Below are 27,574 nucleotides of genomic sequence, written 5' to 3' on the forward strand. Positions count from 1 at the left end.
TGACCATACCAGGAACAGTTCCCACATCTTGTTAGCATTGGCTACTGCTAGCTGCAAGCTAGCTCAGCTTGCACCAAGCTGAACCTATATGCTGAAAACATTAACAAGCTGTTTTTTAGGGTAACTGAGGGGCAAATAGAGAACTTTCTTCACCATACTGTGATAAGCACCTGGTGAGGAGAATTACTACATTTTAAGCTCATGGTATTCCTTAAGCCAGTGATTCTCAACCTTTTCATATCAAGGACCCCTAATTTAGCACAAATTTGGGCCAATCTGGCCAATCTGAGAATATTTTTATTGTTAGATATGATTTTGTCCAGAGTTCCATGACTATCTGTATTGTAGGCAGAGAGATAACAGTGAAACTATGATCAAAACAGTCATTCTTCTACATTCTCTAGTTGTGTTAACTTCTTGTAAAAGAAATAATGGTGAAGTTTAACAATTCATCAATTTGCTGGGGGACCCCTTGGTCCCAGGACCCCACATTGAGAACCACTGCCTTAAGCTACCTTAAGCTATGGTTACACGTTGCATTTTGGGGAAACAAGGGCAGCAGGGTGGCATAGTGATTTGGGAAACCGTCCTTCAACTGGAATGTGTGGGTTCAGTCCTTTGTCAGAGTAAGTCAGCACCTGGTCAATTCAAACGGACCAGAGGTAATGTGGTAGTTCGGCACGTAGGGTAAACTGTTAGGGAGATGTGTGTATTTTGATTCCATCGTCCTAAACATTTCAATGCTATTTAGGCAGATAGGCGTGTATACTTGATACAACATAAATAAAACTGAGGAAAAACATGTGGGTATCCTTCCTTTACCTTCATTTAACCATGACAACACCAATGTCTCAAGTCCCACTATCAGTGAGCAACTCAGATTCCCATGAAGCCTCGATGCTCCGGTGCGGTTCGCCGTCGCTTCTTCTGCCGCCGCTTGGTGGAGACGTCGAAGCTGGTGACCATCATGACGTTGGCCTTGCAGAGGTTGACCCTGCTCTCCAGCCGAGCCGTCACCACCTCAAGGGCCTCCAGGTGCTCCAGGGAGTCCACCTCGAACGTCTGCCACAGGTCGACTGGAGAAGAATGACGAGGGAGCAATTTACCTTACAAACTGCCTTATTCCTATGTACTAACCTGTGTATTAGCCTAAGGAGTTATTGTAAGTAAGTATATAAAAATGCTCTGTAGTTAAAGGGGAATAAGTAATAAGTAAGTACTGCCACATAGCACAAAATTACCATAATATATCTGCAGGGGTTTGATAGAGATCAATACCAACAACTGAACGATTACTTCACCAGGTGCTGAGATAGATTTCTGATGGTGACATGATATGATATGATATGATATGATATGATATGATATGATATGATATGATATGATATGATATGATATGATATTATATGATATTATATGATATTATATTATATTTAAAGCAGGAGTGAAAGGCACAGACCAGGGATTTCCTCCTGCTCCTCCTCCCCCCATCATCATCATCTGTAAAATATCTGATTGTGTATATAATTTTGTGTGTATAATGTATGTAATGTATAGTAACTCATGTATATAATGTAACCTGTTACACCCAACTCCATATTTATCAACTCCATATTTATTCCAGCATCTTTGCACTCTGCACCATTGCACTATTGTCCTAGGGTTGTTTACATATGTACAGTATATATATATACTTTATATATACTTTATATATATATGCATATTTGTACATAGTAGTTAAAGGTTTAGGTGTACCTCTGTTCATCTTGTTGTCCTTGTTTTTAGCTGTATATTTATTCTGTGTAAGTACATTGAGAGCAACGAGAAACCAGAGTCAAATTCCTTGTCTGTGTACATACTTGGCCAATAATTCTGCTTCTGATTATATTATATTATATTATATTATATTATATTATATTATATTATATTATATTATATTATATTATATTATATTATATTATATCATTATATGACGTATTACCTCTTCACTAGATATTTCAGTTGGAACTCTGCTCTGATTAGCTATCTTACTCGTCTCTATTGTGAAAATGTGACTTTATTATATTACTTAATTACCCCTTTAATGGAAATCTGCCTAATACACAATGTGCTTACAAAGGTGTAATAGCACAATGTAAGTACAAAGTTAACAAATGTAATGTACTGAAATAGGAAATACAATAATGATAATGATGACTCTTATGGAATAGGAGCACCATGGCACCCTCTGGTGAAACACTGTCACCCCACTAGCTTAATTTCTGTTTATATTCATTGAAGCATTATTTTGCATGCTTAACTCATCAGGAACCAGCAGCTTCACTCACACTCTTGGTGCCACTTGGCGGGTTCCAGCATGAGGTTCTGCTTGGCCTGATCCAGCTCTCTCTTCAGGTTGTTGTATTTTGCCCGGACTTCGGAGATCCTCTGCTGCCGGTGCTCCAAAAACTTCAGCTTGGCACTGAAGCACGCAGGCCCCTGAAAACACACACACACACACACACACACACATACAAAGACACACACATGCACACACAGGGTTTTGGAGGTTGGATGAACAACAGCACCCCTCTACTCTCTCTCTCTCTCTCTCTCTCTCTCTCCACACACTCATACACACCATGTTAGGACGACACCCTGGGCAGTGAACCAAGACAAGTCTGTAGGCTACTAAACGTAATATAATACTCTCTGATTATACTAACATTGTTACACAGAGGGGATGGTTTAAAAGGTTAATACATGCATATTTTTCATAAGGGAAAGAGAAGAGAAGCTCTAAATATGGAGCACGGGAGTGTTACACAACTGCTGCTATTGTACTACTACATTAATATTACAACTGTTTTTATTACTAGAACTGAATTATTCCTTTGCTGTCGTTTTCTATGCAACCTATTTTAAAGGACGATGACATTATTTGGACAAGAACTACATCCCCTCCCCCAAAAAGCACTTACCAGAAAGAAGAGATGATTTCTCTAATTAAATAATTCAAACCAAAAGGAGTTTTGAAGTAGATGAGGAGGCTGTAAATTTGTCCTCAAAATATACTATTTATTTTATTATCTTCAATATGTTCTTTTTGTTCTTTTATCCACAGTATGATCTGTTTGTCGTATTCTTATTTATACATTGCTGCTGCAATGACCCAGTTTAACCCATGAGGTCATCAAAGTTTTATCTTACCTTAATGTATATTATTAATTATTAATTATAAATTATGAATTATTAACAAGTAATTATTAATTAATTATTATCATTATCTTATCTTAAAGGGGCAATAAGTAAGATTTTTACAGCAGCATAGCACAAAATGACCGTGATATATCTGCGGGGGGTTGAATTACTTCACCAGGTGCTGAGATTTCTGACTTTCAAAACTCACTTTCCAACCTGTTTTGGAACAAAACCTCACTGAAATTTCAAGACACTCCCAAACCTCCCCCACCCCCACCCACCCACTCACATTTTCAACTGCTCCCTAGCAGGCGACTGACTGGCATCACATTCAGTTACGAAAGCTAAAAAGCCTTGTTCTTAAGACAAAAAAGCAAATGACAAAGCAGTATTATTATTATGTAGCATGGTGACATATTACCTCTTCACTATGCGTTTCCCTTGGATCTCTGCTCTAATGAGTTGTGTCAATTACAGGATACCGTAGCTCAGGGGAACGGGCGGGGTAAGAGGGGTGGAGGCTGTGCCAGACTTGTGTAGGATGAGAGAAGTCTATCGATGCTGTTGCAATTCCTTCCAGGTGCCAACAGCTGCCCCTTTAACTCCTTAAAAACAATCAAAATAAACCCGTCACCTGTTTGCCAGCACCTGCTCGTGTCTGCATCCGCTCCACATTGTCGATCTCGTAGACCTTGATCTCGTAGGCCTCTGGGATGCCCCGCTCCACCCAGCGAGCCCGCAGACCGCTGGCCGAGCGCCTCATGGGCAGGGATGCATCGTGGGAAACACGGCGCTGGTGGGAGCCTACAGTAGGCAGAGACAGAGAGTGTAATGAGGGAAAGATGTCGCGAGTTCGAGGCTTTCTCTCAGCCTGTATTTCTCTCTCCTGCTCTTCCTGATGCTCTCTATTGTTAAAGTGGAATTGTATTTTTAGTTAAAGATCTTCAATTTGACATACAGGAGTTCATTTAATTTTAAAAACTTGGTCCAAAACGACTTCTAATATATGTACATGGCACATAAATCCAGCAATGTAGACTAAGGTTATATTGTTTAATTCATAGTAGACTATACTTGTGCCTCTGCTAGTATCTGTGTTAGTAAAGGAAAATGTTCTGTTGACTGAAATATCACCTCACAGGCTCCAGTGAATTTGAAGGTTTAGTAGCTATATTCCCTTCTGGATTAGAAAGAAGATGAGAAAGAGTAAACCCAGATGACAAATTAAGGTTTGTGTCCTCCTGTGGCCTCCAATCCCCAATCCATGTGCACTTTGAGGAGAGAGTATGGGGCCTGGTTTCCACCTCAGGGGGCAAAGACAGCCAGCCAGGGCTTCTTCATTATTCATAAAACTCGATTTGAGCAGAGACAGGACTTTGGTATTTCTGTCTGGCAAACAGGCAACACAGTTTGTAGAGACACATTTTTTGGTCCTTGGGATCAAGAGAGAGATCAAGAGAGTGCTTTAACTTTTAAGATATGTGCATGGCGTTCACCTACGACAGAAATGAATTTGTTTTCTTACCTAAGCTATAAAAGGGGACACTTAAGGGGAAATGAATTTCAGACAGAATGTAATGAGCTAATTAACAATAGATTATGTTTGGGTGACTTACTGTATATTTCACATGCTCAACAGGCAAATGCATTGTCGTCTCCTGTTTTTCATTGCTCCATTAGCAAGTATTATTTATCACTGTGCTCACCTTCATCTACAACAAAACACTATTAAAAGTTTCCCCATTTATGATTCCATTAGTAAGTGTTGTCACTGGGCTCATAAATTAATGATGTGCCCTACTGCACGATTAGTCTTTTAAGGCCAGCAAAGTGTGAGTGTATATTACAAGTCTCTGCCAAGTCTCCCCATTTAATATCACTTTAAAAAGTTGTGTGGCCAAACTGCTACACAACCATGAAATATGGTTAAACTATCATTAATAAAACTAGCGTTTGTTTTTGAAAGTTGAAAAATCTAAGTCATATCTAGAATAAACAAAAACAAAACTTGCATATAAATGTAATTATGTCTCAAATCTATTTCCAATATTTCATATTGTGGCTGTTTTTGAATGTGTACAAACATACAGTTATTTTCTTTCTTTTTTCCTTTTGTTCTTTCTTTCTTTCTTTCTTTATTTCTTTCTTAAGCTTTATTTTCAGATTGACACCCATGGAGTTTTGAAATTACACAATTATTTCTGAATGGGTTTCTTAGGCCTTGGGATCATCATAAAGTGCCTTAAACCATAAAGAAAGCTCTATATTTTCAATTGAAGTAATATAACAACATTCCGGTTCTTTTACCTGTGTTGCCTCTCCTTCGGGACGTCCGGCTGCTGCGGGCGACGCTGAGGAGAGAGGCGCTCTTGTCACTGACCGAATCTCTGATTGAGTTGCTGCTGCCTGTGGCCTCACTGTCCCTTACCATGCTCTCATAGCCACTGCTCACCATGCTGTTCCTGTTTGGGAAAAGCAGAGATGTCTTCCCCATAGCCGGAGGCAACTCGCCACTCAACACACTGGTGACGTCACTGGCGTGCCCACTCAGGTGACTGGGCATCCGGGGAGCGGTCACCCGGCTATATGGCGAAGGGAGTGGATGGTCGGGTTGGGTGGTCGCCTTGTCCAGTCCTCCTGAGGTGGAGCTGGTTTCCCTGTCCTTCAGTAGGTCAGAGATCCGCCCGTTCATGAACCCCTGGATGGGGGATTTGGTCGATGAAGATGCGGAGCTCTGGCTTGGAGTCCGGCTGATGGAGCGAAGGGACCATGGAGGGGAGGAGGACAGAAAGGAGGATGTCCGCTCAAAGCTAACCGTTTTCCCGTCTGGGGAGAGACTGGCACTGCGGTTGATGGACTGTCGCAGGCCTTTGGAGGAGAAGCTGAGGTTCTTGGTGCTGGGGGCAGATAGCCGACGGACTTTGGGACTAGCCATCTTAAGTTTCCCCACAGCGGAGAGCTTGGAATGGGTAGAACTAGGAGATTGAGATGGGTAGTTGTTGGAGGCTGTGAAATGATGACTCTGGTCAGCCATGGGTACAGACCGAGGAGTTCTCCTAGGACTCCTGCTAGCCCTTGGTAAGGTAGAATCTCCCTCATAACTCCCCTTATAACTCCCCGGACCATTCCCCTCAGTACTTCCCTTGGAGCTCCCCTTCGAGCTCACTGAGGTGCTGCTGCTGCCTCTATCCAGAGTTTGGAAGTCCCCTGGGGTCCTCCCAAGGGAATTAGTCCTGCTAGCCAACTGCTCTAGTTTGGCACTGAAAAGTCTGCTGCTGTCCTCAATGGGTGACTTCAGCCTCCCACTCAAACTATCATGTTTCATGCGTAGACTTGAAGTTTCTAACAAAGATCCAATGCCCTTTCTGGTAGGGCTGCTAGCCTCCCGTCTGTACTCCATACTGTATTTCCGAGGAGGGGAGAAGCGGTGGCTATGGCTAGCTGGGGAGTGCTGTCTGCCCTGCCTCCTCTCCAGGGTTACCCCTGGGCTGCATGGGGTGGATGATGTCACTCCCCCTGGGTCTCTGTGGTTGTCTGCCATGTGGCCGCCCCAGTAGCTTTCCTGGTGTTTGGCATTGTCCCAGCCTCTAGGCAAACTAGCTGTTTTGAGGGAGGTAGGGATGGTTGCTACGCAACCAGATGAAACACCAATTCTCTCAGGGATTTTCCCGACAAGTCTGCGACCGATTTCTACCCCCAACAAGCCCCTTGGAGTGTTAGTGGGATAAACACGCTCCCTCTCTCTGGGGTAACTCCTGTCTGTGTTTCTGGGCCTCTTTCCACAGGCTTTGTTTTCTGCAGTGTCATCGTAGAAAGCTGCATCTTCAAAGACGGGTGTGTCGTAGGAAATCTGGCTAAAAGGTGACCTAGACATGCTGTCAGACTTCTTGTCATGATTCTCAAAAGCAAAAGCCCCACTCCGCTGCTCAAGGCCTCTCTCATCTTCTGGACATTTGACATTATTCTTCCTGGGCTCCGACAATGACTCCACTTGTGTAAAACTGTCATCATGACTCCCTCTTTGTTTAGCATCATCTAAATCACAATCCATATCTGTAGGCATGAGCATGGGATTTATAAATGAAGGTAAGAACCTATTTTCCCTTCTGAATTGATACAGGGGCTTTTGAGTGCTGGACCCTGTGGCTATGGGATGAACTGCAGGGCTTTTACCAATATTAGAACCAGTAGCTGCAGATTCATCACTGTCATTGCTGATGATTCTGATTGGTTGAGAGCCAGCAGAGCCTTGAACATGTGCTGGTGACTGGGATGTGTCTCTGATACGAATAATGTTGCCACTTCTCCTACCTCTGTCCAATGCTCCGCTGATGGTCACCTCCTCTACCATAGAGAAGACTAGTTCATCTTGACCTTTCAGGTCCAGTGGCTGTTGAACCGTTACTGTGATAGTGGCCTTCATTTCCTTAACTTCCTCTGTGGGGAGATGAGGTAAGATGTCGCCAAGTATAACACTGGTAGCCAAGGAGGGTGAAGAGGAACAGGAGGAGGTGGGGGAGAAGAGAGAAGGAGTTACGGGGGAACTCTTGCCAACCGGTGAGGTCCTTATTTCCGGTTTGAGCCAATCACCGACTTCAGGACTCCCCTGTCTTCCAGTGGGCTGAAGGGCGAGAGCAAGCGAATTGGGAGCTGCCATGCTCTGAGCATCCACGTCACAGTCCTGAGGAGAGAGGTTAGCATCCGACTTAAGTGTTCCGGTGTCGGCCAACTCCGAGAGACCGGCTTGGCAGATCATGTTAAGACTGTGAGTTTGATTCAGCAGCTCCTCACTGGAACTGGCTGCACTGCCCTCCTCACAGTCGTACAGACCCGAATCCTCTCTCTGAAAACTGTCTCCGGGGAAGGCGCCATCTGTTTGCTTTTCTGCCACAGAAGTCTGATTGCAGCCTTTCAGCTCCTGATTCAACAGCGGTGTCTGTGGCGCTTCTGATGATTCAGTTTCTGGCTGTTTCCCTGTGTCCTTCTGCGGCTGTGATTTAGTTATGACGTTGTTAGCAGAAGGGCCCTTTGAGGAGAGCTTGGGCACATCCGCTGCGGTCTCACTACCGTCGATGCAGCCCAGGCGCTCCTGAAGTTCAGCAAACGTGTCACATTTGAGACAGTCCCTCTCTGGCTGCCTCATTTCTGCTTTCTGCACTTCAGCTTTCCCTTGAACAGTTTCATCTTTCTTCTTCTCTCCTTGCAGTCGAGGAATGCTCAGAAGCTCCTGAAGGAGAGCGGCAAACTCTGGGTCGTCCATGTCGAGCTTGCTGGGTTGCAGTGAGGGGATGATGGGGACAAATTCGGGTTGGGCCAGCGTCGAGGCGGCTTTGGGTTGGACCGAGCCATCTGAGTCTATGTGGATGACTGTGTCGCAGGACTGGTCACTGCTGGAGCGTTCATCTAGCTCTCCGCACAGACGGATACGAGGGACGTCGACATCCACCTCACCGGTGGAGTGGAACGCTCGCAGGGACAGAGACCGAGGCCCTCCCCTCTCTTTGCTCAAACTCCTGCCACAAGGAGAGCATGAGGTGGACTGCTGTTGGAATCAAGATGAATTGTAGAGTTATTGTTCTCTGCATTATTCATTTGGCCTATGGTTAAAATCCAAAATATTGTCCAGGAGTCAGTGAATGACATTTTGGGGCTCAAGGGAAAATAATCACATCGTAAGACAAGTCCAAATAATAAAGAGTCAAAGGTATGTAATTTTCATCAAATCAAATCAAACAATCTAAGAAGCAAAATTATGAAACTCCCTCACTGCCAAAAAATGGTTAAATGTCCATACACATACATATAGGTGTATTATTCAAAAACAAAAAACAAATAATTTCACTCATGCATGAACCCCACCCAGTGACAAAAAGAGCACAGACAAAAGTGTAAAGAAGCAGATGCACCAAAACACTGATAATGCGGTACAGGACATGTACCTTCGCCCTCTTCTGAGTCCTGCGGATGCGAGAAGCCAGCTGGATAGTGGATAAGGCCTCTTGTAGGTGTGTTGGTGACTCGGCAACCTGAGCGATCACCGCTGTATGACAATTTGCGTGACCCAAGGACTCTCGAAGGAGCATTGTCAATTTACTACCCCTGTACAAAGACAAAACAAATGTCCAAACATTATTATCAACTCAAATTATGGGTTAAAATTATCAGTCAATTCCATCTCCAAATTGCCAAATCCATCATAGGTGCAGGCCTATAGGTATTGGGAGTTGGTGATTTTTTTGCTGTAGACACATTTTCATCTATAATATGGATTTATATCAAAAGATGAATGTGAGGCAAACATCTGAATATCTTTGAAAACCAAGATACAGCAATGGCAACAACAGAAAAGACCAACTTCAACACACTGTCTGAATACTAAAGCTATTGACTGTACACCAGGGCATGCCAAAATGTTTAAACCAATAATATTGTCTAGATAACTTAGGTTCTTACCTGTTGGGGATGTTTTTATGTCCACTCAGTAAAGACAAGATAACAGGGCCTAGTTCAGAGTGAGGAAGTTTACTTTTGCTCTTGTTTGGTTCAGTCATTCCCCTCATACTGCTGCAAACATCTATCATGGTCAGTCTGGTAGGGCCACGCAAAACTAAGGAGGGAAATCAGAGAGGAGAGGAGAGGAGAGGAGGGGAGGAGAGGAGAGGAGAGGAGAGGAGAGGAGAGGAGAGGAGAGGAGAGGATGAAGAGAAACGAATGTGAGAAAAGAGACTTGAAGCCATCTGACAGAACAGATAAGAATGGTACGAACAAGAGAATGAAAATGAAGTTTTTCGGTTATTTCAAGTATTTGAGGAAAGCTCACATCATGTGCAATGCATTCATTTAAATGTCCTTTTGCAAAAAGCTTTTTATTCAGCCATGTTTTCAACCATGTGGACATGGTCGAATAAACAAATTACTGAGTCATACTTAATCATTCCTTGGTGGAATAATTAAAGAGCACATTAAATGTTGAATAGTGAAGTATTAAATCAGCAGTGATTTGGGATGAACATGTGGAATAATGTGAAAACACTAAATCTGATATCTAAATATGTCATAGCAACCTTTTCCAGTGGTGCTGGTTTCTGTGCGAGGCGGCTGGACGTGGAGAGTGAAGAACATAATGGAGCTGAGGGACGGGGGCATAATGATGTCACCATGGCGACGTGCTGTAATGGCTGCATCCAGGAGGGAGGCGGCCCGCTCGGCAGTGGGGGCCTTCACCCTGTTGTGGTTACGAAGCTGGAAGGAGGGGCGGAGAAACAGGCAGGGGGGGAGTAGGGGGACACAAAATCACATGTAGAGTGCATTTTAGGGCAGTTGGATAAAGGAGCGGTTCTCAAAATGTGGTCTGGGGATCCCTAGGGGTCGTTGTAAGGGCTCCAGGGGGCCCTCAGCAAAATAACAAATAGGTTAATTTACTAGTTTACTAGATATTATCCCAATAAGAGGATGCATGAGAATGACTATTCCAACCATAGGTTTCACTCACCACTATTGTCTCCTCACATACAGTGTAGACAATTACACATTTCAAAAATAATCAACAACATAAATCTTTCCATATCCTATCAAAGGAGCTTTTGTGGCCTAATGTGTGTCTATTTGGGGGTCCATGACATGAAACTGTTTGAGAACCCCTCCTGTAAAGGATGTGTCATTTTTCAACAATTCTGTGAGTGTAGGTTTGGGACACATCCTGGGTATTCACAGTATTCCAAGTGTCAATACATGGTGCTAGCACCATATTTTTAACTGTGACGTATTTAAGCTGTTGAGAAGTGACACAAGATGTGCTGCCCAAAACTGGTGAAAGAGAGAGAGAGAGAAAGAGAGCAAGAGAGCAAGAGAGAGACAGACAGACTGAGAGCCACAGCAGAAGAGCAACTGGAACTGAAAAAAACAGAATACTTGAAAGAGCAATTCTCTAAACTTCCCTGTCATTTAACAAGCCCCTTTTTCTCCAACAAAAAAAAAACATTTTTCCTTCTACCTGTATCCCGTAGACGGGGTCCTCTTGGAGACTAATCTGGGCGGCTGGGCTGTCCTGGATGTTGCCTAATGAGGGGACCACCTCCCCCAGCAGATCCCTCAGCGTCTCCTCCTCCTCCCCGCAGCACAGCTCTATAGCAGACACTGACACAGTCAGATCGGTCCAGGTCTTCTCCTTCCTGCGCTCGATGGCGCTGAACAGCCAGGAGATGGCACAGGGAATCAGCCCCAACTTCTGGATACTCTCATCACTCCCCACCATGCTGGACCAAGACCCTGTGGTGGGCAATGTATACACACACATACAGTACAAATAAACATACATGCTTGAGGCATTGCTTGGGTATTGAAACACGCACACACACGGACATACACACAGAGAAACACACATTTTAGATGCTTTATGTTAATGTGCATCCATCATATCAATTAGTGTACATCGGATTAAAACAGAACAATGTTTATGCATATGAACACACATACACACGCGCAACCAGACATGTATGGAGACACACAAGTTTGTACTTGAGCACATGAACATGGATGTGCACACACACACACATACATATACATATACATATACACATACACACACACAAATGCAAATCAGTGTCTATAAGGATAGAAATGCACAGATATACACGCAGCCGCACAAAACCCAATACATATACACACAAACATACACACATGAAGACAGGAGCAGATTTATAGAACACACACACACACACACACACACACACACACACACACAGTCAATCACTCTGGATGATTAAACTGTCTTTGAGTTGCAGCATTTAATGTTGAATATCGTTGAGGAAAAGGCTCTGTGTTTCAAATGAGATTCAACAAAGCAAGCAACACTACATGACAACATGCTACTGTAAAGCCTTGAGGGGCTTTTCAGACGATGCTTTAATGCAATACATGTCAAGATAAGTGAACTGGACTGAGGAGGGAGAAAGGGGCTGGGAGTGTCGAGTCTGTGTGTGTTCATGTGTGTGTAAGAGAGTGTGCATGAAAGTGTCTGTGTCAGTTCATTTGTTCACTTGTGTCTTGGATTTGTGAATGTTTGCGCACACTTGTACATATATGTGAGTTCACAAGTGTATATTTCTGTTGTATGTGTGTGCATGTGTGTGTGGGCATGTGTGCTTTTATGTTTGCCTGTTTGCTTGTGGACTCATGCCATATCTTCTGCACTTTTGCCCCACATCAGTATTGATATCGAGCTATGGGCCGGTTTTGCCCGCTCTTGTCTTATCCAAACTCTAATTGAATGAGGATAAGAGAATTGGTTTACTCCAATTAAAGGCCGAGCTGCCTGCCATTATTCAGAGGGAATGGCATTGTGTGGCGGGAGATTGATATCCCTTGGCTGAGGGCCGCATGTAGTCTGTATCGGCCCACTAATTCAATCAGAATTACGGAGAGTGGCGTCATGTGAAAAAGCAGCTCCAAGGAGACCCTGTCCTTACTGTGTCAGTGTGTGTGCGTGTGTGTGTGCGTGTGTGTGTGTGTGTGTGTGTGTACTACTTTATTTGCACCACACATCTATTAAACCCGTTCAGCAACGCTAAGTGCAGGGTTCCATCTCTCTAATAGCAACATATTACAGTCCATTTTGTTTACAGTCCTCTCCGAGCTCAGAGCTGCAGGAAATAAAATAAAGTATTTGTGTCTTTTGTGCAGAATGTTCACATGTCTAACAGGAGGGAGGGAAGCTTTTAAAACAAAAAAACTGTTGTTGTATAATTGATGAATAGGCTTTTATTTACACAGTAACAGGTGAAGGATGAATGACTGAGAGGGACGGAAGTGAAATAAAAAAGGGAAAAGAGGGAGGAGAAAGAGAGAAATGGAGCAAGAGAGAGACTAAAGGAAGAGAAAGATAGAGATGGAAATCAAGATTAATAAGGAGATAGAGAGAGAAAATGGAGACAGGGATGAAGAAGGAGAGAATGATAGCAGGAGCAGGAGTGAGGTACAGGAGGCAGGAGGTGGGGGGGGGGGGCATGGATGGATGGCCCGTAAGTGTAGATAAAAGCCGACGTCCCACTCTCATCTTGAGGTTTTAACCCCTGGCCCTTTAAAGCAACCGATTACTCACCCACATCGGCGCATCCCAAACCCAGAACGCATCCATCGCTGCCGCTGACCACACAGCGGATGACATCAGCCAAGACGCCTGCGCACACCTCGGCCTGGCACAGAGAACAAAGGACAGCAAGGGGTTCTTATGATTCATCTCCACACTGCGAAAAATACAGCAAATAAAATGAATAAAGGAATAAAGCAGAGGAGGAGCGCATGCTGACTCTCCGTGTCCCGTGGGCTTAGATACTGTAAGCCAGGCTCGGAGAAACTCGGATCATAATTGATGCGCTGTGTAATTGTGATGGCTGTCCGACGGGGTATTTTTAAGAGGCCCTATCGGTTTTCAGGTCATCACACAGAGAAAGCTAACCAACCGTGGTGTGTGGAGTACAGACTGGGGAAAGAATACTTGAATGCAGCTGAATTCTTGAGAAAACATAGCATGCATTTGATTTATCTTACAGTGTGTTGCCCCAAATGTGAGACTGAGTTTCCCTTTAAATTTCCTCTTAAGTAGCTTCAAAGTTAGAAAAACATGTTTTGTCCATACTATACAACAGTGTCACATGTTGTACAGTATGTTCTGTATCTGGTTGTTCCAATGCTTCATTGAAGCTATAGCTGCTTATATTGAGTGAAATATTCAAACCCAAGATATAATTTTTTTATGGCTGCACCATTACATCAAATGGAAAAACTGTAGATGTGTTGTGCATCATTTTATACACATGCCCCTATAATTCAGCATGACATATTTGGTATCTTCGGAAACCTTGGGATCTTGACAAGAATTTAAAATACAGTTCTGTGGGTCTGAACAAAGCTTGGCTGTGAAGCATGTGTTTGTAACGATGGTCCCGCATGCAGGACCAACAGGTAGAAAACGGGGATAATATGGAGCAGGATAGATCAAGATAAATCAAGCACTAATAGAAATATTGAAAAATCATATTCCGATATTATTTGACAGGAATCGTGGTGATGCGCCTAACCTGGCTTGTTTCTTGTGGATAGGCTGCATCAAAGGTGTAGGTCTTAAGAAGAGCTTTGCCCTCACTGCCTTGCTTCAGTGTGGTGTGTGGCTGGCCTTTGCAGACCGGCTCCATTATAATGACTCTTCTCTTGGACGGGTCGATCCGGAGAACAGGTGGCTGGGTGCGGCCGTCCGAGGGAGAAGGGCTCACCCTCAGCACCACTTTGACCTGCAGGACAGAGGAGATGGGAGAGGATTGGGTTGAAACTTATTATTATTAACTGGTATTTACCAGTGAAATTAGAAATTTGACTGAGCAAACGTGCTGTTTTTCATAACTGCTCTGCTTCAAACTACACACATTTATAGCTGTTTTTATGTCCTGCCACCATGGTACATTACAGGACATTATGTCACATTATGGTGGCGTCTGTGTGTGTGTGTGTGTGTGTGTGTGTGTGTGTGTGTGTGTGTGTGTGTGTGTGTGTGTGTGTGTGTGTGTGTGCGTGTGTGCGGGTGTAGACACATTTTGTGAGCACCATAACTCAGAACAATACATAATAGAAACTACATACTTAACACCACAGGTTCTCCCTATAGAGTAAATGATCTGGTTAGATTTTGGAGCGTCTTACTGGACAAATTTGCATATTAATATGGAAAAACTGATTTTATTGAAACTACTATAACTCCTTAATACTTTGCGATACAGTTATGTCATGTTATACAACCCATGTGTTATGTGAAGGCAAGTTTGTTGACAGAATATTTTCTAATTCACATAATTGGTTATGTTTATATCTTCATGGTGAGTATGGTGGGACATTAGGCAGCTGAAATGCCTTTTGTTTTTACTTGTCACTGTACTGGGAGTTGCCCAGTTCAACTATTTTCTTCCAACTTGGCGAGAAAATGCCTTGCAAAAGGTTTATTGAGTGAAGAGAGGGCATTACTGAACCATAATTTGAACCAACCGTTCAATCACAAGTCCACATCCCTGATATTTACAATACTACCACAATATTGTTTTTATTGCTTTCCTATACATACATCTTCTGTGTGTGGTGTGTTTGTGAAGTGTTTTGACCTTTGTATATGTGTGTATATATATATAGTGCGCACACACAGAGAAGAAGGACATTTAAAAACATTTTAAACTACTCCAGCACACCTCACAAAGAAGAAGCCATTATTTATTCAGTGCAAGAAGTGAGCAGGCGCTGCGCTTTTACAGAGCAACTTTTATGTAAGTGAGTTCAGAAAAACACATGACCCCTTCAGCTAAGAATGTGAGCAGCATAACTTTAACTTTCTTCAAAACAAACACCAGCAACAAACACGTTGCAAACAGAACGTTATGAAAAAAGAACAAGCTTCAAACAGCGAGGTTTAAAAAATATCTTAATATTAAATTCAGCAAGTTAGGGTCTTCATATCCCAAAAACCATAATGATACCCAAAGATACCATATAGAATGAGAAAACCGCAAAAAAAAATACAAACCACAAAATCTTCAAGATTGTTGTTTAAAGCTGGCTGCCATGATGGCAGTGGCAGCATCTCCACTTCTATTTATACATTCCCTTTGAAATGGATGTAAGACGTTATGCTAACCAAACCAGGGGTTTTAGCTCTGAAGTCTGAGCGGAGAGTGAAGTAAAATAGTCAGACTTCATCTCTGAGCCCCCGCTGCTCAGCTGTGGGAGGCTGAGAAACTTATTTGATGCAACATGGGTTAAGAGAAACCTCAATAGAAAAAGGGAAACCTTGGCAGAACAAAGGCCGTACACTTCAAGCACGATTAGGGATTTGCACCCTAAAAAAAACCCTACAAGAAATAAAATCAAAGTGGGACGGTGAGCTAAAGGCCAATTAACACCCATAATCAAAAACTGTCTGTCTGTCGTTTTGCTTCATAACCATCTACTGATGTTCAAATCCATCTAAAAATCGAAATGGGCCGCCAGTCAAGACATATAAAGTTAGACTAAGATCCAAACACTTTTTCTTTAGACTGTAGTACATAGACAGTTGACCCAGTTAGTGAATAAACAGAAACTACATTCACTTACAGCTGCGTAGTGATGCACACTTCCTGTTACATTTCCTCAAGTCATGACATTAATTCCTTAATGCAGCTCTCTACAGGAAGCTTTGAGGATTTAGAGGCTTTGAGGTCTTGAATAAGTTCAATTTAAGATCCGTCGACCCCAACAGCCATTTAACAAAGCTCATACTTTTCAGCCTACAGGAACTTGAGGCAACATATACCACAGAAAAGTCAATAGGCAATGATAAGTTCAATAAACCCAATAGAAATTTATATTCATGGTATTTCTGATTTGTTGCTGTCATATGGTGGAGAGTGAGGTGGGAGAAATGGGAGAGAGAGAACAGAGGATGACGTGAGACAAAGTCGGATTCAGACCTACAACAGTGCAAGCAGCTCTGCACGCCTCAGCACCCTAAGGAACCAGACGCCCAGTCAAAAGGAGTTTCATTGAAATCGCGCAGGACCGCATTATGCCACGATGACATCGCCCGTCATCGGCAATCATGAAACTGTAAAAGCATACACTCCATTTGTGAGATGACAAGTTCCCGGTGTCTGTGAAGGATTTTTTTTCCCCCCCCACCCTCCGTCTTCGTCATTTTAATACCTTATGCAAGAAGTGGCTCCCTAACGCTATTGAACATGTGTCAAGCTCTATTTATGGGGGTTAAATTATTCAAGAACCCATTTACAAGTGGAGAAAATCCTCTTCGGCTCTCACACACACACACACACACACACACACACACATATATACATGAACGCACAAACATGCACACAGAGACACACGGAGCTGAGTGCTTGGGCAGGTGCAGCTGGCAGAGGGGTCTATCTGAGCCCTCATCTGTAACTCTAGACTAAACCCAAGAGTCCATCTATGAGACGTGGGCAGCCATATTGATCCCCCCCCCCCACTTCTCCCATGAGAGGGCAGAAACAAGATGGAGGCATTAACACCACATTACAGTGTATCATAAAGGAGGGGTGATACAGGATCTCCTCCAAATTGACTGTGATGTCTTTACTCTGCAATATGGGCGGTAAAAAACACACTTCCAAGGAGGTGTTTGTGGCCGAGGGATGATAGTATATTCTGTCAAAAGATACACGGAGAACTCTGATATGCAGCTCTATTCTTTGTATTATAACAACATATTGCAACATACAGTATTGTAAAAAAGTGGGTGGGGTAAGATGGGATCTTCACCAAGTGACTGTGGCTGCCTTTGTGAGACATTTCTACTGATGTGACTGTTGCTTAATATATTCAAATTCAGTATGTCTTTTATTTCATGTTTGAGTAAGTCTTTAAACAAGGCAACAGTAAACATGTTGTTTCCCACAAATGATGCAGCCACTCCTTAGGCCAATCAGTATCATTACAATGAAGCAGCAACAATCCCCCTAATAGTATATGTATGTGTGTAATATGTAGCCTATATAGTACAGCAGTGGTTCTCAACGTGGGGTCCGGGGACCACCAGGGGTCCTTGAGGGAGTTCCAGGCGGTCCCCAGTAAACTGATGAATTGTTAAACTTCATCATTATTCCATTTACAAGAAGTTAACACAATTAGAGAATGGAGAAGAATGACTATTTTGATCATAGTTTCTCTGTTATCTCTCTACCTACAATACAGATAGTTATGGACTTCAGGGCAAAATCATATCTAACAATAAAAATATTCTCAGATTTGGGTCGGAGAGGAAAAATCTCCTGATATCCTTGATATGAAAAAGGTTGAGAATCACTGTAGTACAGTACATAGTGCATGTTGTATAGGTATCTTAGGGGGTAAAAACTGTTTTAATGCTGGAAAATCCAATATGTTTGTATGTTTATGATTTTGAGGCAAAGTTGCAGAGCAAGGATAGCCGGATATATGTGAACCAAATTTCATGTCAATCTAACAGTATTAGAAATATTGCTTGCTCAAATTTTTAACATTGACCTGCAATTGGAGTGCTGATCAGTAATTTTTGCAACCTTTCCCCCAAGTCTTATTATTATTCCCCCAGGTTATAGACTAACAACAGGAAGCTTTGGGTCAATAGAAGAAATGTGTGGATATGTTTTTCTGCTTTGAAGGAGCAGCGAAGCATCATGGTCTACCTTGCCGGTGTTGGGTGAGTCTTTGGTTCTGCCGGCAGCCTGGAGGAGGCAGGAAGGGACGGGCGGAGGGTTTTTCTGGATGATCCCCCTGAAGCAGGTGGAGAGATGAGCAGGAGCCGGGTCAGAAGCCAGGCCTTTCTTCCTGGAGGTCAGGTTTAGCTTCTGGGCCGCCCTGCAGAGAGAGAGATGGAGGGAAACTTACAGAGGTCATACCACTGGAACTTGACACAAATATAGAGATTAAAGTAATACAAGAGAAAGAAAAAAGAGTAACTGAAGAGATTCTTTACAAAATAAGATAGCTATCATTTAAAAAACGTGACACCAACTCTGACAAATTGTTACTTGATGATACAATTGACTTTTTCCAATATTATTGAAGTTATTAACAGACTTTAAACGTATTCCTAAAAATAGTAGCATTTTAAGAGTGCATAATCCATTGTATTTTTGAATACTGTTCAATGAAAATCAGGGAATATTTTTCCAGTATGAATACAGAGTGTTTTGGGATGAAACACTTCAATGACTGTCTGATACTTCCATTGATCAGCATGCATTTTTATGAAATTACACCAGTGGTACTGAAGGGGTTTTATAAACCTCAGCCTTAGTAGCCTTACTCAGCACATTATGGATTATATAAATCTTCAGTTAAAGAGAAAAATTGAAACTGAAATTGGAATCAACAAGTTTTTATCCAACAGTACTGACAGAACAAGTGATTTAGAATCTATATAGAATTTATATAGTGTAGTTTACATTGCTTTACATTGTAACTGCAGTGCATTTAAGGTGTGATGTCAGACACAGAAATCAAACTTAATTAAGAAAGAATTTAACATCACATTAGCTCATTAGCTCATTTCTAATTTACATTCACACCAAGTCACTTCTCAAATATTTAATGACAAAATTATTTTTACTGACAATAATTACTATTGTAATAGATATAGAAATAGAAAATAGATCACATATTACCTGGCCAGAAAGGACATGGCAGCAGAGTTGGCGATGTTCACCACTCTTGAGATGTGGAGAATCTTTGGGCTCGTCTGCACCGTCCCGCCGTCTCCACAGCCCAGCCTGGCGTCTTCTGCAGTCTGCCGGGGGAGAAAGCTCATTAAAAAAAAAAAAAGCCCCAAATCTGCAATTGCGGCACGGCACCCACCCCCAAAAGCGACTATTATCACGGGAGTTATTCAGAGGAGAGCATGGGACCGGCGTGCATCTGTGTGGTTCTAAGTAGGGCATCTAGGTTGAGAGCACACTGGGTTAAACACACACACACACACTGTTAGTCATATTATGGCTCTAGATGGATGCGTTTGGAGTGTGTGAGGAATAGTTAGTGAAGGCTGTGGTGACTGCTGTCTGAGTTTAAGTCATGACTCAGAGATGGAGAGGTCTAGTAAACATAGTGTCACTGCCTTTGATCTGACACGCGTGCACACACACACACACACACACACACACACATTCAGTCAGGGAAGCAAAGCAGCTTTAGGTTGTGAGGTTCCAACACTTACATGCACTTTTAGCCCCAAGGTGCATTTCTACGTATGTTTTGCATTTTGTACGCATTCATAAATGTGACTTTTTTTAGTTTTTTTGCATCTGTGTGTGTGTGTGTGTGTGTGTGTGTGTGTGTGTGTGTGTGTGTGTGTGTGTGCGGCAGGGACAGTGCATGACCTATTCAGCACGCATCCGCCGGGCCGCCGCTGCTCAAAATGAAGTCAGCGGGCCCCTGCCGCAGGCCACAGAGACAGCCAGCATCTTGTTTTACAGTGGGCTCCCATACCGCTCTCAAGCTCCACGTCTCATCAATGTCTCAGCCCTTTTTTGTAGGGCAAGATAACAACGTCAGCTTTTTATTCTCCCGCCAAGATAACATCCAACCATGAAATGCCAATTAGTGCCATAGGAAAGCTAAGGGGTTTGCTTGGAAGGAGGCTGGGAGGGGGGATGTGAAGGTAATATGGATACTGTATAGATGCTACCTCCCCTCTTTCTCTCTTCTTGTTGACTTACATCATCTGTCATAGTGTATTTAGTCTTCCCTTTCTCCCTATTCTGCTTTCCCTTCATTTCCTCTCATCTCCTTATGGTCTTTTATAATCTCTCGAAGCCCTTGATGCCCTTCAAAATCTTGTTTTTCTTCCTCAGTCTGCTGTCTCATCCTCTCCCCTCCTTGTCTCCTCTCCTCTCCTCCTTTTTCTCTACTCTCCTCTCCTCCTTTTTCTCTCCTCTCCTCTCCTCTCCTTGTCTCCTCCCCATCCTTAACATTTCATGCCTTTCCTCTTCTTCTCCCATCCACTTTTCCTCCGTCCTCCTCTTGTCTCCTCCCCATTACTCCTCTCTGCTCTCCTCTCCACTTCCACTCTTCTTATTTCTTCTCCTTCCAATCAGCTGTATAAACCTGTATCGATCTGAGCTCATGCTGGTCTAGATAATTTCTTAGGCGTTCTTGCACTGCCCAGTATATTTTCAGTTTTGAGTGCCTTTTGTATCGTTTTATTATATCTTATATCTTTTAATTTGACCAGGCCAGTCAAATAACAGTAAAGTATTAATTACAATGATGGCCTCAAAACCGTGTCACTCTAATTTTGATATTTTTCATTTACATTTACATGATTAAAATATGTGTTTCAAGGCAGTTTTCCAAAAAGTTGATTTTTAGAGATATTTTAAGTCAGACAGCAGCAATATGACAACCAAAGCATATTGTCTCACTCTTGGCTGAAAACCTTGTATCTCCAAAATGTCAACTTGAGAAGAGAAGAGAAGCAACCTATATTTAGTTTGACCACCATGTATTTTTTAGTTTATCCAGTGGGGTCTGAAAGGGTTTTATGAACCCAAAGATGGTCAACTCATAGAGCACCATGTAATTTTTCACTGAAATTGGAGTTACAAGATTTTCACAACAACAGCAATAATTAGATTGACTATACTTTATATGTCAATGGGCGTCAGGAGCGCATGGTCTGTCAATGTTCAACAAAAAACACACAGAAGCACTTCAATAGACATTGTGTTCATCCCAACCTTTCACTCAAAGTAGAACACCTGAAAATGGTTTCCACTCACCTCCTATGGGTTCATAACCACTTCCAGCGAGGACTGGGGGAGGGTGGGCTGAATTTGGTGCGGCTTTCACCCCCATTAATGCATATTTCACAAGCCGCCCCGTTAAATATGACCATCCCCCTATTGATCACAAATGCTTTTTGACTGGCTTGCTTTTATGACAGGGATAAATCATGACCCAATTCTATTCCATTAGCAAAAGTACTTTTAAACAACGTCCTCAGCCGTCGGATCTAAATAGGGTCTGATTAGGCGCTATGAATCATTGCCTTGCTGACACGTGCGCCCGTAAAGACACACTCGACCCATATAGCTCATTAAAAGGGGGCTGTACGCTGGGGGAGGGGGGGTGTTATGTATGATATAGTGCTAAGAGAAGGCTTTTAGCTGTACCTGATGGTAGGGGTAGATGGTGACACCATCACTGCTGATTGACGCAGATTTAGCCGTAGATGCGACCAGCTGCTGTTGCTCCTCTACCCAGCGGTCCATATCGGGGTTGGGGAGCTTGGGGCCCCTCCGTCTGAGGCTCTGAGGGGTTCTCTGAGGGGTCCTGGGGCTCTGAGGGGTCTTCTGAGGGGTCCTGGGGCTCTGAGGGGTCCTCTGAGCGGTCCTGGGGCTCTGAGGGGTCCGCTGAGACGTCCTGGGGCTCTGAGGGGTCCTCTGAGACGTCCTGGGGCTCTGAGGGGTCCTCTGAGGGGTCCTGGGGCTCTGAGGGGTCCTGGGGCTGTGAGGGCTGTGGGTCCGACTGAGTGGTTGATGCATGGCAGTGGCAGCCTCTCTTGGAGCCTTGTCTCCACACTTTGTCTCACTCTGTTTTAGCAGTGTCCCAGTAGAGAGGCTGGATCCAGAGGGAGGAGGCTTAGTGGCTGATGGACCGGCCCACTTGGCTTGATCCCTGTTCAGAGCCAGGTGGACCGCCTCTTGTTTGAGCTGGTGCAGGTTTGCACCACAGGCAGCGCACTCCCCCAGCTCTCCGTCTCTTTCCCTGGACTCAAGTGTGGAGCGACTGCTGTGGACGTGGAGGTTGTCGAGAAGAAACGCAGCCACAGCGCTCGATTCCTACAGAATTTGAGATAAAGGTGGCAGGAATAATGTACACTTTGCATTTACTAAGTGGAAACAGACTCAGTAGGCAGGTGTTGGGAGTTAGAGTAGTCACAGGTAGTCACTCACTTGTTCCTCCACTTAAATGAAAAATGACTTTTTCGCCATTTTGGATAACATTCAATTCTATTTATCATACCGCACATCTATTTGACAATTTATGCCAAAAAAATGACAAAAAATAATATTTTCTTGTATTTTTATATCAAAATCTCATTACTTTTGCTTCCTGTAACTACTACTACTACTACTTTTCAAGTTCTGTACTGACATCTATTTAAGAAAGCATGCTATTGCAATTGCAATCTACTATTGGCAGATCTTGGTTGCTATTGGCTGATCCATGACAAACCATAACAAAACAGGTTACCTACACCACAGGTAACCAAGATCAGCCAATAGCAGATTGCAATTGCAATTGCAATAGCATGCTTTTATCCAGTAGATGTCAGTCCAACCTGAAAGTCCTAAAACAGACTATAGGCCGGAGTGAGTTTTGAAAGCGAGATAGCTCAGCACTTGGCAAAGTAATCAGTGAGTCATTGTATTGATCAACAACTCTATCAATCCTCTGCAGATATATTATGTTATTTTTGTGCTATGGGGCAGTAAAAATCGAACTTACTGCACCTTTAAAATAAATTAATGATGTCACAAATCCCCATCGTTAACCACAGATTAAAATAGAAAATTCCTGGAGAGCAGTGTGTCACCTCTCTGACTGTCCTCTGTGTTTTTTTAACCTTCATTTGTCCAGGGAGAGGTTCGCTGAGTAGCTAGACTCCTTTACAGCACTGTCTGACTTCACTTTCATACAGTTACACACATTCACTCCTGGGAGCTGCCCAGTACAACACAGTCTGCTGCTGTCCTTCTGCCACTGAGCAGCAACACTGGAGAGCTAGGTGCCAGCAATGGTAGCTGTTGAGGGAATGGAGAGTAATACTCCTTTTTTTATTTTTTTATTTATTTAATGTTTATTTGATAGGGACAGATGGATTAAGCTTAGAAAATTGCACAACAATTATCCAATGCAATGCATCACAGCATTTAGAGCTACTGCTAATTTCCAATGCCCTTCATTTCCCTGCTCAGGGAATAAATGTTTGACTGTTGAATTTGAACAAATTGCTCACTACACTAGAGGAGGTGGATATACTACTATCTGATATAATATAATATGATATAATATACCCAGAGAACAAGGCTGGTATGTTTTATTCTGTGAATTGGGGCTGGGCAATAATTCAACTTTATAATTCACTTATCATTACCAAGCAGTTTAATGCAATGAACATCAGTTTGATTATTTAACATATGATTTTGCATATAAGCCATATATTGATATTGAAAAAAAATCCTTATCATTATCATGATATTGATTTCAACCATATCACCCCGCCCTACATGTGCATACTCTCAGCTAGAGTTCAGAACCTGAACCCTGTCTGTCAAATCTGACACAGAGGCATCAAACATCAAACCATCATCTCCACCTTTCATTCTGACAAAGATAAAACAGTGTCACATCCTATTTCCTCTGCTCTTAACACCTATTTCATTTCATTTCATTTATTAGTTTATTTGACAGGGACAGTGCACATTAAAAAAATATGCCAGAATTAGCCAAGAAGGCTAGTTTTCATCCGTAGTCCCTGGGCAGGTAGTATAAAGAACAGCTACTGGACATTAGACATTAGATTGACATACATTAGTTAATAGAAGGAGGGAGTTACATAAACTGTATAACAGTAAACAAGCAATAGATAAAATAAGATCAGTTCAACTAAAATAGTTAGTGTAAATACATCAACAATCATCAGTAGTTAGTAAGAGCATTATCAGTAGTTTGTGGAAGTGTCAGTGTCAATAAATATATATACACACAAGTCAGGTAAATAGAGATCTGAACATCAACACAAAATCAATAAACAGTTAATAAAATCAGTCCAACTAGAATTAATGAATGCATAGTTGATTACTGATGAGCCATGATTTCAAGTGATTGGAAAATGATCTGTAGGTGGTGCACTTTCTTATGTTTTCTGGTAATTTATTCCAATCATGAGATGCTTTAACTGAGAATGCTGTTTGGCTGAATGTGCTCTGTCTAAATGGTATGATCAACAACCAGACCAACTCCCTCCCCCTCTTTCCATCCATCCCTCCATCCCTCAAGCTGCCACCCCAGGGCAAATGACCCATATTCACCCAGAGGGAGCACTTTACAAGCTCTGGACTATTATGTAAAACAAAGTCACTTCAAACTCTGAAAGAGCTGAGCCATCAGGGACAAAAATCTACTCCTTCCAAAAATAAGATTTGAGGGTATTCTCTGGGTCAGCACACTAATACAGACCATGTACTAGTGACATTAAGCCACAAGGATGTCCTGACATTCTGTTTATTCTGATTGATATATTAAATATGCAAATAAAATAAATAAATACACCACCAGTCAAAAGTTTGGACACACCTGATTGAATGTACTATGTTTTTCATTATCTTAAAGCCATTTTATCTAAAGGCTTATTCTTAAATACTTGAAATGTGTTTCTTAGACAAATATAAATAGTGAAGTTGATGCCTATGTATGAATTTCTTTCCAAAGCCTTTGCCTGTCCATCAAGGTAAAGGGCAGCTACTTTATAGAATCTAAAATATAAGATAGTTTTGATTTGTTTAACACTTTTTGGTCACTGCATAATTCAATTTGTGTTATTTCATAGTTTTGATGTCTTTACTATTCTTCTAAAATGTGGAAAATAGTAAAAATAAAGCAAAATGTGGTGTGTCCAAATTTTTTGACTGGTAGTGTAAATATACTACTGCTACTACTTACAACTTTCCATTTGAGGGAATCTTACTCTTCAGAGAGACAAATCATGGAGACAATAGCAAATGTGCTTTATCAGCCAGATGGGCGATTGGGCAGTGTTTCTCGTTTGAGGACTTTCCATCTCAGCCAGACTGCAAGCCCATATAGAAAGATGACATTATGGAGCTAAGATGCTTTTGAGAAATCATGCCCAGATCAATAAACCTGCACGGAGCTCCCTTATCAGATTTCTACTGGCTGTGTCTGTGGCTACAAGATACTGTCTCCCTCCAGCTCGCACCATATAACACTGTGTAGGCTTGTGGTCTGCCTCTAAAAAACATGACGTGAGCTGTGCCCTATCCCACTCAATAGGACAAAAATAAATACTGTCTTTCCCCTATGGAGACGACTGACGAGAGGACACAGGGATGCCTTGATGAAATATTCATGCCCATTTGAAACCGCTCGCGCAGGAATGGCACTGCTTTACTTTGCTGATTGGAGTGTGCATGATGGATGTTGGTGGCGACAAATGTAGGATGCGGGAAAGCGTATAGGTGCATGGGCATCCTGCATACAGTCAGCACTGCACTGACTGATGCTTCCACATCAACGTCAAAACACATTTTCTGCACTTAGTGTGTCAAAGCCATGCAGGGACTGTATTTTATATTGTCACATTTGTCAGAATCAGAATTTGTTTGATTTGTCTGCACATACAAGGAATTTGACTTGGTGGGTTGCTCTTCTATAGGTCATATTAAACAAAACAACACAAAATTATTAAAAAAAAAAGATTTAACAAAAAATATGGGAATATGCCTCTCTTTGAGCTAGTATATTACACCTCCTATTGCAGTTGAACAAAAGAGAAAAAAGAGAGAAACACCTACAATTCCAATGTAGTAAACTATGCAAAATTATGAATCTGATCTACTTTGGGTATCAGTTAAATCGGATTTGACACCTTATCAAAACTTATAGTCCAAATGTTGTTGTGCACATAAAGGAGATTCAATTTTTAGTTGTTGTTTTTTTTAATCTATTATGGTCAACTCTTACCCTGCTGAAAGTTATGAGATGTGTTTATATGAATAGGATTATCCTGTTGCTCATGCCAACACTTGAGCCAGCACATCATTCTAATAATAGGCTAAGAGCTTAAGATTTCTGTCAGTCTAAAAAGGTTTGCAGACTTGAGTTTATGTGGGTTTACCCTCCACTACATCCCTGACCAAATCATTCCACAGCAGAGGATGGTGACATGACTTTACATCCTACCTGGGAGGAGGAGAGGTGATGGTGGACAGCCAGGCTCAAAGCTTGTTTCTTCAGAGCAACCAGGGTCGCTGAGCACTTTTCACAACACGCAACTTTCCTATCAGACCTCCCGAAACCTGGATTCCCCGACATTGCGGCTCTGTAAGTCCCACTTCCAGAGGAAATAGTGCTGAAGTGGTCCTCTACGGATCCGGGGAGAGACTTCGAGGATGGGACAGCGCCGGCTCTCTGGCACATAGTCCTGTGCGGGTCGCTCCTGGACCCTCCGGCACCCTCAGGAGAAGGGCGCTCCTTAGGGTGGCAGCTGCAGCCTTGCTCGGTACACGAAGAAGAAAAACCGCTGGGTTCACAGTGATGCGGCACTTCTGAGCTCTGAGAAATATGAAAACGATACTCTAAAGAAGGATGCATGTGGGCTACGACGGTGGGAAATAAGAAATCAAGTGACGTGAACAACTGTGAAACCACACCCTAATGTTTATTCTAACAATTCAAGAGTATTATTCTTATCGGACAGACTGAATTTTAGCACAATATTTTACTATGTTAACAATATCCTGTTCATAAAGAATAAAGTCTAACTTACCCAGTGTGTTCCTCTCACCGTGGCAGGACATTTCTCTCCTCTCCGCGAGAGAGAAGACATGACAACTTGTTAATGCGGGCTTTAAAGGAAATCCGAACAAAAGCAGACTGCACTTTGATTTACTTTTGCCAAACACCCACGAATGTAAGAAAACAAATATTTTACTCATGGTAGGCCTAATGGAATTATTGGCCAAACTGAGAGGCTGGAGACACTTGCTCAGTGGTGGAGTGATGACAGTGGCACACTGGAGAGGAGGGAGCGCACACTGGCAGACACTAT

General features: G+C 42.6%; 1 protein-coding gene across 1 annotated transcript; it reads right to left on the reverse strand.

The window, feature by feature from the left end:
* Positions 1-876: 876 nt before the first annotated feature.
* On the reverse strand, positions 877-27,352 carry LOC139652041 (kinesin-like protein KIF26B). The gene is made up of 17 exons (XM_071528969.1): positions 27,293-27,352; positions 26,695-27,078; positions 22,168-22,559; positions 21,891-22,026; positions 19,386-19,507; positions 18,405-18,576; positions 14,259-14,468; positions 13,280-13,373; positions 11,174-11,448; positions 10,245-10,422; positions 9,634-9,787; positions 9,120-9,279; positions 6,739-8,722; positions 5,488-6,702; positions 3,815-3,984; positions 2,328-2,478; positions 877-1,076 (listed from the first exon to the last, which is right to left on the reverse strand). The coding sequence occupies exons 1-17, from the start codon at positions 27,350-27,352 to the stop codon at positions 877-879; spliced, it is 6,057 nt and encodes a 2,018-aa protein (XP_071385070.1).
* Positions 27,353-27,574: the final 222 nt, after the last annotated feature.

This window comes from Centroberyx affinis, unplaced genomic scaffold (assembly GCF_046629955.1).
Source record: "Centroberyx affinis isolate AG114_WGS23_722 - 3 ecotype Tasmania unplaced genomic scaffold, CSIRO-AGI_Caff_v1 ptg001746l_1, whole genome shotgun sequence".
Classification (NCBI taxonomy): Eukaryota; Metazoa; Chordata; class Actinopteri; order Beryciformes; family Berycidae; genus Centroberyx; species Centroberyx affinis.

Bases quoted from the DNA above. Each gene is read 5' to 3' on its own strand.
- LOC139652041 (XM_071528969.1), bottom strand. From the start codon at position 27,352: ATGTCTTCTCTCTCGCGGAGAGGAGAGAAATGTCCTGCCACGGTGAGA. The intron at 18,577-19,385 runs GTAATATGTGAT...CTCTCTCTGCAG, and splicing joins GCCATGTCCTTTCTGGCCAG to GGCGGCCCAGAAGCTAAACC. The intron at 11,449-13,279 runs GTGAGTAATCGG...TGCCCACCACAG, and splicing joins TTTGGGATGCGCCGATGTGG to GGTCTTGGTCCAGCATGGTG.